Genomic DNA, 14996 nt, shown 5'->3' with positions numbered 1-14996 from the left:
CAAATGAAAAGTATATTTTGCTCTACTTCGGTATTGAACGCTCTTGTATGAATCTCGTTAAAACTTCATAATGCAATGCTCTTTGAGTAAATTTATGGAGCTTAGACGTTTGGACAATATTTGATCGTGGTAATTTAACATACTCATCTTAGCATTAGCCAAATATCATAACGGTAAGAATCACTGACTGTCGACCAGGAGGTCAGGTTTCAATCCTGGCTTGAGGCAGCTACTAGTTTAGCCGCATTGAATAACTGTGCTACGTCGAAACATGTTGATCTCTTTCTCTCTCTCTCTCTCTCTCTCTCTCTCTCTCTCTCTCTCTCTCTCTATATATATATATATATATATATATATATGTATATATATATATATATATATATATATGTATGTATATGCAGCATGAAGTTAAGGATGCGTATATTTGTATGTAGAAGGTTCAATTCTAAACTAATTAACTGATAATTATACATTTTGAAACTCGGCTGCTAAACTGAGTTTCATTCACTCATTTCATTGATTTTATTCATCATTTATTTCATATGAATGAGATGATTCGATTGTTGGCATTGGTTTCCCCGATAATATGTCTAGTTAGAATCCTTTCTAGAAAGGCATCGGGTACTTACAAGACAAACCACATGAAGGTTGCCAACATCCCCATAAGAAACCGTATTCGAACTTGGCACACCCAGGTTGTCAGCCCGAGTCATTAACCACTTGGCCACCGTCACCTCTTAGAGAGCGATAATTTTGTCTTATTGAGTTTAGATTTATCTAGGGAAGTAACAAGAGGTCTACGAACAAGTTCAGATACCTTTTTTTTTGTTGTTTTTTTTTTATAAAGAGAGAAAGGTTTCGGCAATAGTTTAGACATTAATTAATAAATATTCCTCAAATTTCACTTTCTTTTTGAATATTTAAAAATTGTTTTGAACATGGGCATGACCTCGCATGTGAAAATTCAAATATTTCAGATTTGCGTCAAACTTGATCCATAGGCTTTAGACAATAAGCTAGATTTACTGAATTTCAGTTTCTTCTTAAGATATCTTCAGTTTACGCCTAAAATTTTAAGAATTTTCTAGAATAAACAATCATTAAATGGATTTGAATCAAACTTAAAATAAGAAATCTAGACATAAGGTTTAGTATCATTATTTGTTGATTTTGATCTTTGTAAAGTAACATAAAAGTGGTGCGAAATTGTTTAGTTTTGGGGATTAGTAAACTGATCAATATTTGATGATCCCCGAAACGATGGAACACTAGTGTTTGTATGTACTGAAACATAATTATAGTAATAATTATATATGACCCTTTAAAAACTGGGTTCTTATCGTTGAGCACTTTACGTTGAAATGAAAAAAGTCAGTCACATGCGTAGATTGTGATGTTAACTTGATCATTCTTGAACTTACTTGAATGACAATTACGCTTTATAAATGTTAATTTTCAACTATATTTTTGTTATGGTTCTCACTGGCCGAGGGGTTTGTTCCTTGCTAATGCAGTCAGAGATGGCTTCTTAGCCGGGTTCGTGATTCCCTACACTTTCAAAAGGATGAAACACTAGTGTGTATATGAGAAATGTCATTGTACACTGATGATTGCGTAAGCACAAAACATTGTTGTCTGTAGGTATAAACAATAATTATAAATAATAATTATTATTTAATTAAAATTATGAAGTGCCTTAAAGAATACTTAAGGATGGGCACTGTCTGGGAAGTATAAACTAGGACGCAGTTAACTAGCGTTTATGCAATGTTCACAACTTCCGTCGTTCGAACACTCTGGATTGTCTAATTTTTGCCCCCGAATTGCGCGTTTATTAGTTATTAATTCCTTTCATTCTCGTGGCAGTTGTATGGTGGCCCAGAGGTAGAAAATTAGCAAATGGAGTCAAAGGTTGATAGAGTGGTAGAGGATAGGTTCGAATCTCCCAACCGGCAGGAAATGTCAGTCCACGTTGATGATTGCGTAAGTGTCTGTAGGTATGAAATAATAATCATTTTAATCATATATATATATATATATATATATATATATATATATATATATATATATATATATATATATATATATATATATATATATATTGGGACACCCTGAAATTTTGCAAAACATCTGGTTTAAAATGATATTTTTCAAGACACCGGATTACCCGACAAACGTATAAATATATAAACAATTTTTTAAGTATTTAATTAATATTCATTTGGAATCATTTTTTTTTTTTTCGAAATATAAATGGTTGAATTCTGTTTAATATAATAGTCACACACACACACACACACACACACACACACACACACACACACACACACACACACACACACACACACACACACGATATAATGACGTATTCTTTGATCTCAATTTGCAACAAAAAAAAAGAAGAAACAAAAAAAAAAAATTAACACATTTTGCTCGCTTTACTGTTCGAACACTTGTTCTGTTGAAACATCGCAAATTGCTCTGTGGATAGCTCGTCTCTCAAATTGTTTTTCTATTAGGTTGACAAGAAAGTTATTGCGGTTTTTAACTTTTAAATTCAGATGAACATATCTCGGCTCAAACAAAAATTTATTGATCGAGCACCATCCGAATCAACACATTTTGCCAACGCAAAACAGATGTATTTATGCCAGTAACGTAAAAATCTTGCCTCCTGACGAAGTCGCTGAAGGCGTTTTGGTATATCGCTTAGTTTTTTGAAGCAATTCCCACGCAGAAGGTTGTCGAGATGCTTGTAAAAAATGGTAGTCGGTAAGTGAGAGGTATGGAGAGTATTGCGGATGAGGCAGAGATTCATAGCCTAATTCGTTTAACTTCTGCAGGGTCGGTTTAGTAACGTGCGATCGGACATTTCAGTTAATTAATGCTGAATGTTGTTGAAGTTTCTGATGCAAGTAACCCATTTGTTGACAATACTTTTCTGCCATAATTATTTCACTTGCATTCAAAAACTATAATGAATGATACCGGTTGCAGAACACCAAACAGTCAGCATGACCTTCTTTTGGTACAACTTTAGCCTCGAGAAGTGTTGTGAAGCTTCGTTGGCGTCTAACCACTGAGATGAGCACCGCCGGTTGTCCTAAAGAACCTACTTTTCATCGCAAGTCACAACTCTATCAAGAAACGAGTCGTTCTTGTTGCGCAAAAGAAGGGAAGATGACACGTTATAATGGCATTTCTTTTGGTTGTTGTCCAATTCGTGATGCATCCATTTATCAAATCTTTTTGTCTTTTCAATCTCACTCAAGCGGCTGGAAATCGTCGTATACGTTACGTCTAATTCAGAAGCAAGTTATCGAACAGTTGTGCGTGGATTGGCTTCAACTAAGACTTTTAATTGATCGTTGTCAACATCCGATGGCCGACCACTACGCTTATCATCTTCAAGACTCTTGTCACTGCCACGAAATTTCTTAAACCACCATTGTGATGTGCGTTCAGTAGTAGTTCCTGACCAAACGCTTCGTTAATATCGCGAGTTGTTTCAGCCGCTTTTCGGCCTAGCTTAAATTGAAATAAGAAAATTGTACGAATTTGCTTTTTTTGATCTTGTATTCAACGTTCTGAAAAGAAGACATAATTGTTTTAAAACGATTGTATTTTAAACGATTAGATAGAACGAAAAACGCTTTTTAAAATGATATATAAAGTAAAGGTATTATAACGAAAACTTACTCGAAAGTACATCATTTGAAATCAAAATTAAAAATTCTGCAAGAACATTCTTGTCAACCTAATCTTATCTTCTAATAACTGTAATGAGCCATTATTTACTTATAAGTTTAAGTTTATTTTACCCAGTAATTTACAGCAATTTATATCTGCATAATATGTAATTTCTCAACCCACACCCATAACCAAAGTTGACATCGAAAAAGGCGTCTGCTCACTTTGATGTCATAAACTCCAAAAAAATCAGAATCACATTGACTTTCTTCTATGACGCCATATCCTCGTCATAAATGTAGTAAGTTAATTTCTAATGGAATTATACATGCCTATCTACCGTTATCAACATCTATATTATATTTCTTTTAGTCTATTTGTCTGTCTGTCTGTCTGTCTGCCACTTACATTTTCTTTTTCAAAACTGGTCGGTCTGACTAAAATTTTGTATCGACCTTTCTTATGATGAGGCGCAGTGAACCAAGTATTATGGTATCCGTTCGATGCATAGTTCGGGATTAATAAGGATTAGTATTTAATGCAAAAATAAGTACAAAGCTAACAATATTTAGTCATCAATTTGACATAAAGCACTCAGTGTTAGTCAACGGGCCATAACTTTTGTCCGTTTTTAACGAACAAAAAGTCCAGTCATTTTTATTATATTCTCGTTTTAATTAATATTACATATAACCTCTAACCGTTTTTTAATTAACATTATATATATATATATATATATATATATATATATATATATATATATGTATATATATATATATATATATATATGTATTGTATAAATATAGAAACGAATTTTGGTATTAATTACGAGAGACGTCCTATAATTAAAAGTTGATGGAAAAGAAATAAGACTCCACTGAGCAAAATTATTTATATTGTTGTAACATAGTCTGAAAATTAATTTAATTATCCTGTAATAGAAAATAATAATCATAAATAATATGCAATAACGAACTAAACTGAGCCCAAGTACATATATCGTCGTCGTTGGCAGAACTCGGATACGAGTATACATTTTTGCTAATTAGGATTAAGCCAGAACCAGCTACCCGGTACAATTTCGTGTCGCACGCACTTTAGATGCCATCATTCGTTGCGGCAAACATGTGCTTGACATGCAGGTCCAGGAAGGCATCTTGCAGTAGATTGCCGGAACACCATTACGTGAAGTACCGCCTTGTCGCCAATCCGGCGAGTTTATTCGGAGGCGCATCTCCTCCAGTGAATTAAACGCAACCCCAGATACCAACCTGGAAATTTCTACGATTCGGCGCGGTACATACATTCATGAACATTTATTAACACATCCACACCTGTAACAAAGACAATTAACACAACAAAACAAATACAAATGTTTATAAACTCACCAGTGTGCTGGAATCTCTATCTTAAATAAGACGGTGATTTCCTGCCAACGCTGTAATGCGTTCAACATGGGGAATAAGTGCTCTCTACAATGCAAGGTAGGATTACGGCACAATCACGTTGACGCACTGGTTCTCTCCAGATCACCGAAGTTAAGCAATGTTGAGCCTGGCCAGTACCAGATGGATGGCCAAAGGCGAGGCGCTGTATGTACCGCGAGGTAAAATACCAGGTTGAGAAACTGGCGCGGTCTATCCTTCTCTCAAGGGTGGATGGGTCTCTTTTAAGTCGTCATAGGCACCCCCTCTAGTGATGGCGTCACGATAAAAATACCCTTGATAGCCCTGGCGAAGCATCAAGTATTCAGCTACCGAAAAGATTCAAATTACACTACAAACTCGTGTAGCGAGTTCAATCTCGGCTACGGCCGCGCTGGATGGATGGAGGGTTAGGGACCAGAATAACGTCACCTTAGATTCCCTCACATGGATTTCGACCCACACTTTCGCCTCCTATTGTCTGGATCTCACTCCCCAAAACAACCACTGTTCATCTTCGTTATTCCCCTACAATATAAATACATTTTTAGTAAGAAATATTTGAAAGTTCGCGTTACATGCATCCGGAGTATGTATTGTTGTTTTTTTATGAGAAGGTGGAAAGTTTATTTATCTGAAAACAATGTGAGTGCGTGACACGGTATGATAGTAATTTCTCTGTGAAGTGCAGGCTCCCAGCAGATGAGCTTGGCGACAGAAATTGAAAGAAAGATGCCGCTGTCATGTGTTATTAAAACATTTGTGCTCTTCCAGTTCGTCTATTCATGGAGTATTGTTGCCGTATCTGGGTTGGTGCATCTACCACTACTCTCTTACTCTTGGATAGGGTCCAAAGCAGAATCTCAAATCTGATAGGTCGATCAAGAAGCTTCAACCTCTATACAATCGCCGCAATGTTTCATCCATGTTGCATCCATGTGCTCTGATGAACTCATAACACTTGTCACCTCTTCGGCTTACATACACCCGACTAACTTGACAAGCAGCAAAATCTCTCCCCTTCACTATAGAGGTTTCAAGATTCTAGAAATCCTAATATTCTAATAGTGTCATCTATCAGACTGCTAGACTTTGGAATTCCCTATCTGTTTCCTGTATCCCTGACTGCATTAACTTGCAGACGTTTTAATGTAATATAAGCAGACATCTCGCTACTCAATTCCCACAATCCCCTGTTAGACTGGATCCTTGTTGGAGTGGAAAAGTTTAAAAGAAAATGCTTTTTAACCGTTTGCATCGAGGCTTTCTGATTTGTAAATATATATTGATCTCATAAGTTTTACATAAAAACTATCTGAGCTTGGCCTGGCGGAAGGAAATGGAGAAGAACGGTGTTGTTTCATTGCTGGCAATTAGAAATAAATTTACTTCCTTCCTATCGCAGGAAGATGTGACAAAAGGTCAGGAAAGCGAGGGAAGTGAAGACAGCATCTCAGGCAGTAAGCAATAAACTTACTCTCCCCGAAAGATGAGAGGTAAAGGCCTAAGAGAATAGACCTCCTAGGAGTACACAGAACGCAACTCTAACCTCAGTCAACAGGGAACAGGTCATTTAAAAAAAAAAATGGCGCATACTCTTGGTTTCGTAGCCGAAGTAAATATGTGATATTCTTGTTGTAAACAAAATGTTGTGAAATATATGTTAGAAGATTAGTCCGCCGAGTCATCTGGTTGGTCAATAAGTGACTAGAATCAGCTCGGCATAATAACTTTTCGCAAAATCAAATAGTTATAAAATAGTCCGTCACTGTTATACATGCATTCTTTTACTGTATCACCATGTCAGGTTTAATAAGCTCCGTTTTCTATGCACGTAGATGTTGAGATTACATAGTCATAGTGGCTGTTTTTTGTTTTTTGTCTGGTGTATATTCCCAGGAGTTGGTGCTGCTGCATTCAATGTTCAATTTTTCCAAATTAGACGTTTCTCCGAAAATAGACATATTTATCCGGAGAACAGAGACGTCATGTTTGCTTTTGACGCACGATGTCTCTGCGCATGCTTAAAAGCGGCGCCAACATCACACTTCCGGGATGATACGTGACTATTCACTTTCGCGTAGGCGATGATTTGACCAGTCGCTGTTAGCCTGAAACTCGAAACTCGACCATAACCCTAACCTTAACCTCCAATGACTTATGTGTATGGGAAGAGTGAGGGAAAAGTGGTCATGTGTTTTTCTCTTTTTTTCTCTCCTTCGTTATCGGAGACGAAGAGAGACAGGCATGGAAGGTATTTAGAATTGTAATCACGATAGTCTCATTCTAACATGTAGTCAACTAAACTCCAACCCCTTTCCCATCGCCGCACCGTTGTATCCTTATCCTTGTTTTACAAGTATTTTAAGGCTATGTGCTCTTATGAACTATTGGCACTTGTGCCCCCCTCGACGTACATACCTCCGACAAACTCGTTTAGCAACAAAATCCCACCTCTTCACTGCCAAGATCCCTGGATGCCGGAACAAATGGAAACGGCAATAACTATGCGGGTTTAACCGGCTTCTTCCAAAGGAGGAAGATCCATGGGAGTATGAAATTCATAAGCAGCCAACAGCCGCATTTATATCCCCGTTAGGGGAGATAAAGACGTTAGGTTTTTGCAACTCTTGCAGAGAGGTGTCGACGTCTTCCTACTCACAGCGTCTGGAATTCCCAAATTGGTCATCCACCTGGTAGTGACCAAGCTCAACGTTGCTTAACTTCGGTGATCTTACGATAACCGGTGTGTCAACGTGATTATGTCGTATATAGATCCCGGAAAAAGATGCTCTTATATCTTTTACCTTGGACTGCTAGGCTTGAATTCCCTCCCTGTTGCCTGCTTGTATCAATACAATCAGGGAAGCAGGTAGCAGGGAGGGAATGCAGAAATTTTAATGTAATGTAAACCGATATCTCCTGTAAACATGGTCCCAAATAGTAGCCCCTTACGCTCACGTGGCAATGCTTTGTTTGGGGTGAATGTGACTAAAAAAAATAATTTTATTGAGTCGTCTTCGTTATCCTAGAAGTAGAAAAGAGAATGAAAGAGAAGAGTGTTCTTAATGAAACACGCTTATGAATATGAACGAAAAAAAAAAAGCTTAGAAAGTCCACGTGTTGTTTGTTTTTTTTTTTTGTTTTTTTTTTTACACAGGAATCACCACTTATCAAGGCCCGGAGGTCACTCGAGGATAAGGGTTAATGGGTATACATTAGTCAATGTGATTAAAGCGTAGTACGCATAAGTAGTGGGAATTTTGTAAATTGGATTACTTAGGGGGACGGTTCATCAAGAACTTGTTTACGTTGGACTTGAAGACAATCATTATCAATTTTGAAGCACAGCTGCTAGCTCAGGTGGGGGGAGGCGTCTAAATATGATCTGTAATTATTTTCCCTGAGTATCCAGAGAAAGAGATGGAAGCCCTTCTAAAAAACTAAGGAAAATATTACCATATTATCCAATTGCTTCATTTACAAATAAACACTCTTTTGTTTACTTTTATGGGCCTGGGCAACGGCAGGTATTCCTGCTAGTATTTTATATATAATGGCTTGAATTAAATATAAAATACAAAAGTCAAGTATCATGCTTTAATTGTGCTCTAAACGGAAGCATTTCGAATGCGCTCCTCATATCAACGAGCCTACTGTTGAATTTATGTCGGGCCTTTCAGCGTGTGTGGTAATAAAATTTCTCAAATTCACTTGCGATATGAAGTTGTATAAGGTGTTAACTTTTGTCAAAATCGTCCGTTCATTCTTTCATCGGATTATGTCGATTATCGATGCTTATCGAAGACATCCCGGCACAAAATCTATCTACGAACACTCCCGGACACAGAAAGTACATTTGTGTGAAATTTCATAAGAATCGGCCCAGCCGTTTTCGAGTCTATAGAGAACGAACTCACAGACACACACAAAGTTCCTGTTATATAAAAGTAGAGATTATCTCTAACAGGCCAAAAGAAACAGCATCTCAAATTTTTCATTATGATTATCGTTAGCTATGATTGGCAAAACTTTATTGTTCCTTATTGTAACCATTATTGAACCAGGTGATTTGATACAGAAGTAATAAATGTTTTTTTTTGTTAAACAGGAAAAAAGCCAAGTCGGAATTTCATTTCTGTTCTTTTTTATTTCTTAGTTCCTTTGCGCTGGTGCCGAACAGCGTGTGGGATCCGAAAGTTTTGAACTGTAACGACATAGTTAAAAAGTAACGGCCACCTTACACAACAAACTTGGTTGATTCAATTGAAGATGTATTTGTTCAAACAAATAGAAAATTTCAGGAAATCGCAGACAAATATATACAGTGCCGGCAAAAAGAAATTCCGCACTCGTAATAAAAAAAAAACCTGTAAATTTAAGCTAAATTTAATGTAACTGTTTAAACAAGCTATACCTTATTTGATTTGCTATTTATCCCTCTATAATTTTATCTGTTCATATTTGACTTTTAATGGAAATATTCTAGTGTTCACGTCAATTTAAAAAAAATAACTTCTAATTGAGGAGGCAAAAAGAAAGTCCGCAACAACAAATTCGGTTAAAACCAGCTTAAATTATCGCCCCTAAATCAGTTTAAAATATTCACCAACAAGCAACAAAGTATTTGTAATCGTAATTGTTCCAGGTTATACAACGTAACATTTAATCCGTATGCCACAACTTTCTCTTAGTGATCGTCAGGAAGTCATTAATCTCCACCACAATCGAGAAATCGGCCGCAGATTGAAATGTGATGAGAAAACGGTACGAAACACTGTGCAAAAGCACCAAAACACCGGCAGTGTTCGCGATGCCCCTAAATCTGATCGTACTAAGAGTTACTTCTAATAGGGAAGACAATGCTATCAAGATCCGCAGCCTAAGAAACAGATTTGAAACGGCTTCCCAAATCCAACAACAATGCAAGCTTATTAAAAAGTGCTCTCTTTCTACTGTAAAGAACAAATTAAAGGAATTTAATTTGCGAGGATATGTTGCAAGACGCAAGCCAATGATTCTGCAAAGATCAGAAAGCGCCGTCTGGACTTTGTCAGATGCAATGAAGATCATGACTCTTCATATTGGTCAAAAGTGCTTTTTAGCGACGAAAGCAAGTTCAATCGGCTAGGCAGTCATGATAGGCAGTACGTAAGTCGGAGGAAAGACGAAGAATTTAATCCTAGGTGCTTAGTTTCAATGCTGCAAGGTGGTGAAGGTTCAGTTTTGGTGGTGGGCATTATTAGTACCAATGATCCAGAGCCTATAGTTCACTTGCAAGGTTGAATTAATTCGACCAAATACATTAATATGTTGACTTAGCATTTTCTACCCTACTTTGGTCGGAATTTGGATGATAATCCCATTTTCATGCAGGATAATGCTCCCATCCACAGAGCTGACAATGTGAAAAGGTTCCTGAAATAGCATGATATTTCGTGCTTGGATTGGCCTGCACAATCTCCAGACCTCAATCCTATCGAAAACGTCTAGCATTTTATCAAGTAACAGCTACGCAATGATAAAATTTTCAATTTGGAAGAACTTTCGACAAAAATTAAAGAAAAGTGGGATGCCCTTTCCCCGGAGTATTGCTGCAGTCTACTTCAAGGAATTCCTAAAATATTGCAGGCTGTCAAATTACAAAAGGGCTATGCTGCTAAATATTAACTAGTTCTATGTGTTCCTGTTGTATTTGTGTTGCATTAATGTCCTTAAGTTACATTTAAATAAAAAATTTTCCATTGTGCGAACTTTCTTTTTGCATCCTCAATTTGAAGTTATTTTTTTTTAAATTAAGGTGAACACTAGAATATTTCAATTAAAAGTCAAATATAAACAGATAAAATTATAGAAGAATAAAAGGCCATTCAAATGAGGCATAGTTTGTTTAAACAGTTACATTAAATTTAGCTTAAATTTGCAGTTTTTGAAAAAAAATTACAAGTGCAGAATTTCTTTGTGCCGCATGTGTAGTTTAAAACATGGGCTGATATATCAGAGAGAGAGAGAGAGAGAGAGAGAGAGAGAGAGAGAGAGAGAGAGAGAGAGAGAGAGGGCCTGGACCGCACACTATTTAACATTGTGCACTCACCCCCACCCTTATTTCGATTTTGAAGGGCAGCGACTTTTTTGTGTCTGCTCTGCTTGGGTGTCTGGTCAGAAGGCAGAAAAATAATGTGATTTCGACAAATTCTCTTTATTCACTAAGATTAGTCCGTTGACCCCTCATCCATCAATCATTCCATCCATTCAAACTTGTGGCTTTCGTTACATAACACTAGCTCATAATCGTCTAGTGATCTAGCTGAACTTTCCATACAATTATATAGGTTTGGCTACAAGTGATTAATATATTTAAAATTATTTTTCATGCTGAGCTTGTTTAATTCTCTATTCGATGGAATCTGTTCAGAACATCTTATGCAGTTAATGTTCGTATTAGACTTGCTTCTTCTGCGAATTTGACACGAATCTCTTTAATATTTATTAAGATTTTCAAGAAAGCAATTCAATGCATGGATCTTTTCGACTAATTTGGTCGCGTCGTTTGTAGTTCCAAGTCCAATTAATTTTATTGACTTGACGTTGTTGTCAATAAGATAGTTTTGTCTCAAAATGAAATCGAAATGCGTAGAACTCATTAAGCGCCAATTACTTCATATCGATTTGGTCTGAGCGACATTTTCACAGAATAAATTTAATAAAAAGAAGTAAATCCAAGCACTGTTGTACTTTTCTTTTCCTAAATAACTATTCAATAACACAGACACACACACACACACACACACACACACACACACACACACACACACACACACACACACACCTCCCCCCATATATATATATATATATATATATATATAAATAAATATATATATATATATATATATATATATATATATATATATATATATATATATATATATATATATATATATATATAGGATCACCCTGAAAGTATTACCTCTAGTAATATCTATCAGGATTTTTCATCGGATTTTAATCTGTCTTATCTCGCTTACACACACACACACACACACACACACACACACACACACACACACACACATATATATATATATATATATATATATATATATATATATATATAAACCTACCACCTCACTTAAACTGCCCTTAAAATAACTCTAAATATATATCCGGTCATTTTTCCGTTCACTGCCGCACCTTGATTAACACTCCCATTTCAGCTTTCTTTTGTTTGCCTTGGTGAACAACTTCATCTTAATTGTTCTACTGATAAACTTATTTCCTAATTTTTCTGCTATTTTTTTGCTATATTTTTTTGTTATATTTTTTTCCTCTTTTTTAACTTCCTAACACTTGAGGAGGATGGAGGGAACATCGATAGTATCGCAATACAACAGACTAAAAAATAAGTATTAAACTCACGTTCCTCCACTGATGTTGTTGTATCTCCTGGCCCATTGGATTGGCAACAACAACTTCCAATCCTCTCCATTCTTCTGCTGATGAACTTATTTCCTCTTTTTTTTCTTATATTTTTCATTATTTTTTAAAATTCCTAACAGTTGAGGGGGTGTTTCTATAGTATCAAACACGATACAGTCCAAAAATTAGTTTGCATTTATTGTTATCTAATTTTTTTTTTATCTTTCAGACTATCAAGACTGGGTGTTTGCGCCATCGAACTTTGCAGCCTCATTGTGGCCCTTGGCTTCTTCAGTGGAGCTCTAAGTATTCAGGACCCTCACACTCCCAATGGGTACGTGAAAACCGTGGTTAAACGTAGCATCGCTTCCGGCAGCTGCTATTGTTGCATGGCAACGTACGACGCCTATTGTTGTCAGGCGTGCACCAGTCATTGGGACGTGCCGATACCGTTTTACGCCCCAGAGAAGAAGAGAACCGGAAGTATAATCACCAGTAGCAGCAACGGCATCGATAGCGGAAGTGACATAGAACCCGTGTCGTCGAGTGACTTGCAAGGGTCACCATATACCAGCATCACCGATTTGAGCCTCGTCTCTTGTGCCTGCTGCCAAACTACTAAGAGCAAGCCATGTTGTGAGACGTGCAAAATGGCCACCGGTTTGCCTGCTGAAACCGCGGTCTTCAAGAACCCACTTCCTGACGAAACAACCGGTTTGATCCGAAAACGTAGCTTCAATCTCGGTAGCTCCTACAGCACCTGCATGTGCTGTACTATGACCCGTTGGAGAGGGTGCTGTTATCGTTGTCCGTACGGCTATTAAATCACGGACATCGTTTAAATCATTCTTTGTTTGTTATAATAGAGATAGCAATAGTTTATTTTTGTCACTTCTAAATTGGCATTGACTGTCATCGTAATTGTGAGTTTGCACGCTGGACATTTCCATGTGGAATACCTAGGCTTTTAAAGACTTTATATACGAAAAAAAAAAAAACATTCTGTCCTAAGAGCTTCCGTAAATATTCCCCCTTCAGATGTTAATGTACAAAGCAAAATGGCGACCTTGTGATTTTATGTCTTCGGTGTTTTGTTTCGAAAACATGTTTGAGATTGATAAAGATTTAAACTTTTAAAAATCAATAAAATATTTTTTAAATAAATATCTTTTTCAAGCGTTTTGTTTGTTTTATTTTTAAATTTTATTATAGAAAATTTATTTGTAAGCAGAAAACAAATAAAATATTAGAAATTTATATTTTGCTTGGGGCATTACATGTAGTCTGTGGGAAGTTTATTTTTTTAAGGCGGTTACAGTGCAATTTGATATAAAATAACTTAAGCAAATCAAATGACAATACTGAAATATTCAATAATTTTCAGTTAGATATTAGGATATCTTACAACAGCCAATGAAGAAAAAAATAGCGCGAAAAATATACATACGAGAAATAAATATTACCAAAGCACAGCTAAGTTACTCCACTACCTGCCTTTATGAGGTCTTTGTGTTTTAACTTAATTTAAAATGTATTTTTTCATAAAACATAACAAAAATAGTGAAAGTCTTTCACAACTTTTCTGTACTTGCAACATTCATAACATTAATAACGGTTAGTATTAGACATCAAATTAGCTAGAAGAGAAATGGACAGAAAGAATCGCAGTGAAAACCTGGTGGGATGTTTACCACTCAGAACTCAAAAGACCAGCGGTGAGGATTGAGGTGAGAACTAGTAAGTTATTATATAAAGCTTTTGCCCCAGACTAACATTCGTTAAAATGGTCTGATTCAAACGATCAACTTAAGTTCTGTTTATCTAATACTATTCAGAGAACTTATGAATCCAGGAACCTTCTCTACCACCAATAGCAATGGCCAAGAACAGATTGCCTGAAAGTACTTCTTTTAAATTCCTCGGCCTAACGTTTACAGGGAATATGAACTGGAATAGATACATTGAGAGCATTGCCAAGGCTGCTGCAAGGAGGGTTGGCTCCCTCTACCGTGCTAGAAAACTACTTACGCCTGACAGTATCCTATACCTCTATAAGGCCACCATTCGCCCATGTATGGAGTACTGTTGTCACATCTGGGCTAGTGCATCTGCTGCTTGTCTCTCGCTCCTGGACAGGGTTCAAAAGAGAGTTGCCAACCTGATAGGTCCTGAACTGTCATCTAGGCTTCAGCCTCTGTCCCATCGACGAGATGTTGCATCCCTCTGCCTGTTCTACAAATACCCTAATGGTGAATGCTCTGACGAACTGCAAACACTTGTTCCTCCCCGACGTAACTACCCCGTCAAACCCGACAAACTACTAAATCTCATCCCTTTACAGTGGAGATCCCTAGGTGCAAGAAAGCCTTTTACTCCAATAGTTTCTTCCCCAGAACTGTGGGTCTTTGGAAATCCCGTCCTGGATTCTGCTTTCCCAACTGCACTGATATGCAGAAGTTCAAGTGT

At 36.8% G+C, this 14996-nt stretch overlaps 1 protein-coding gene across 1 annotated transcript in view; it reads left to right on the top strand.

The window, feature by feature from the left end:
* The window catches only part of LOC145258146 (uncharacterized), a 22258-nt gene extending 8564 nt beyond the window's left edge, over window positions 1-13694 (top strand). Inside the window, exon 2 of the mRNA XM_080115935.1 lies at window positions 12760-13694. Within this exon, the coding sequence (XP_079972061.1) occupies window positions 12760-13354 (595 nt within the window). The 3' untranslated portion in view covers window positions 13355-13694. The remainder of the gene's footprint in view (window positions 1-12759) is intronic.
* Window positions 13695-14996: the final 1302 nt, after the last annotated feature.

This window comes from Euprymna scolopes, chromosome 33 (assembly GCF_053919585.1).
Source record: "Euprymna scolopes isolate OS-2025 chromosome 33, ASM5391958v1, whole genome shotgun sequence".
In the NCBI taxonomy this organism is placed as follows: Eukaryota; Metazoa; Mollusca; class Cephalopoda; order Sepiida; family Sepiolidae; genus Euprymna; species Euprymna scolopes.
The sequence above is the reverse complement of the archived record's forward strand: the minus strand, read 5'-3'. Positions and strand labels throughout refer to the sequence as shown.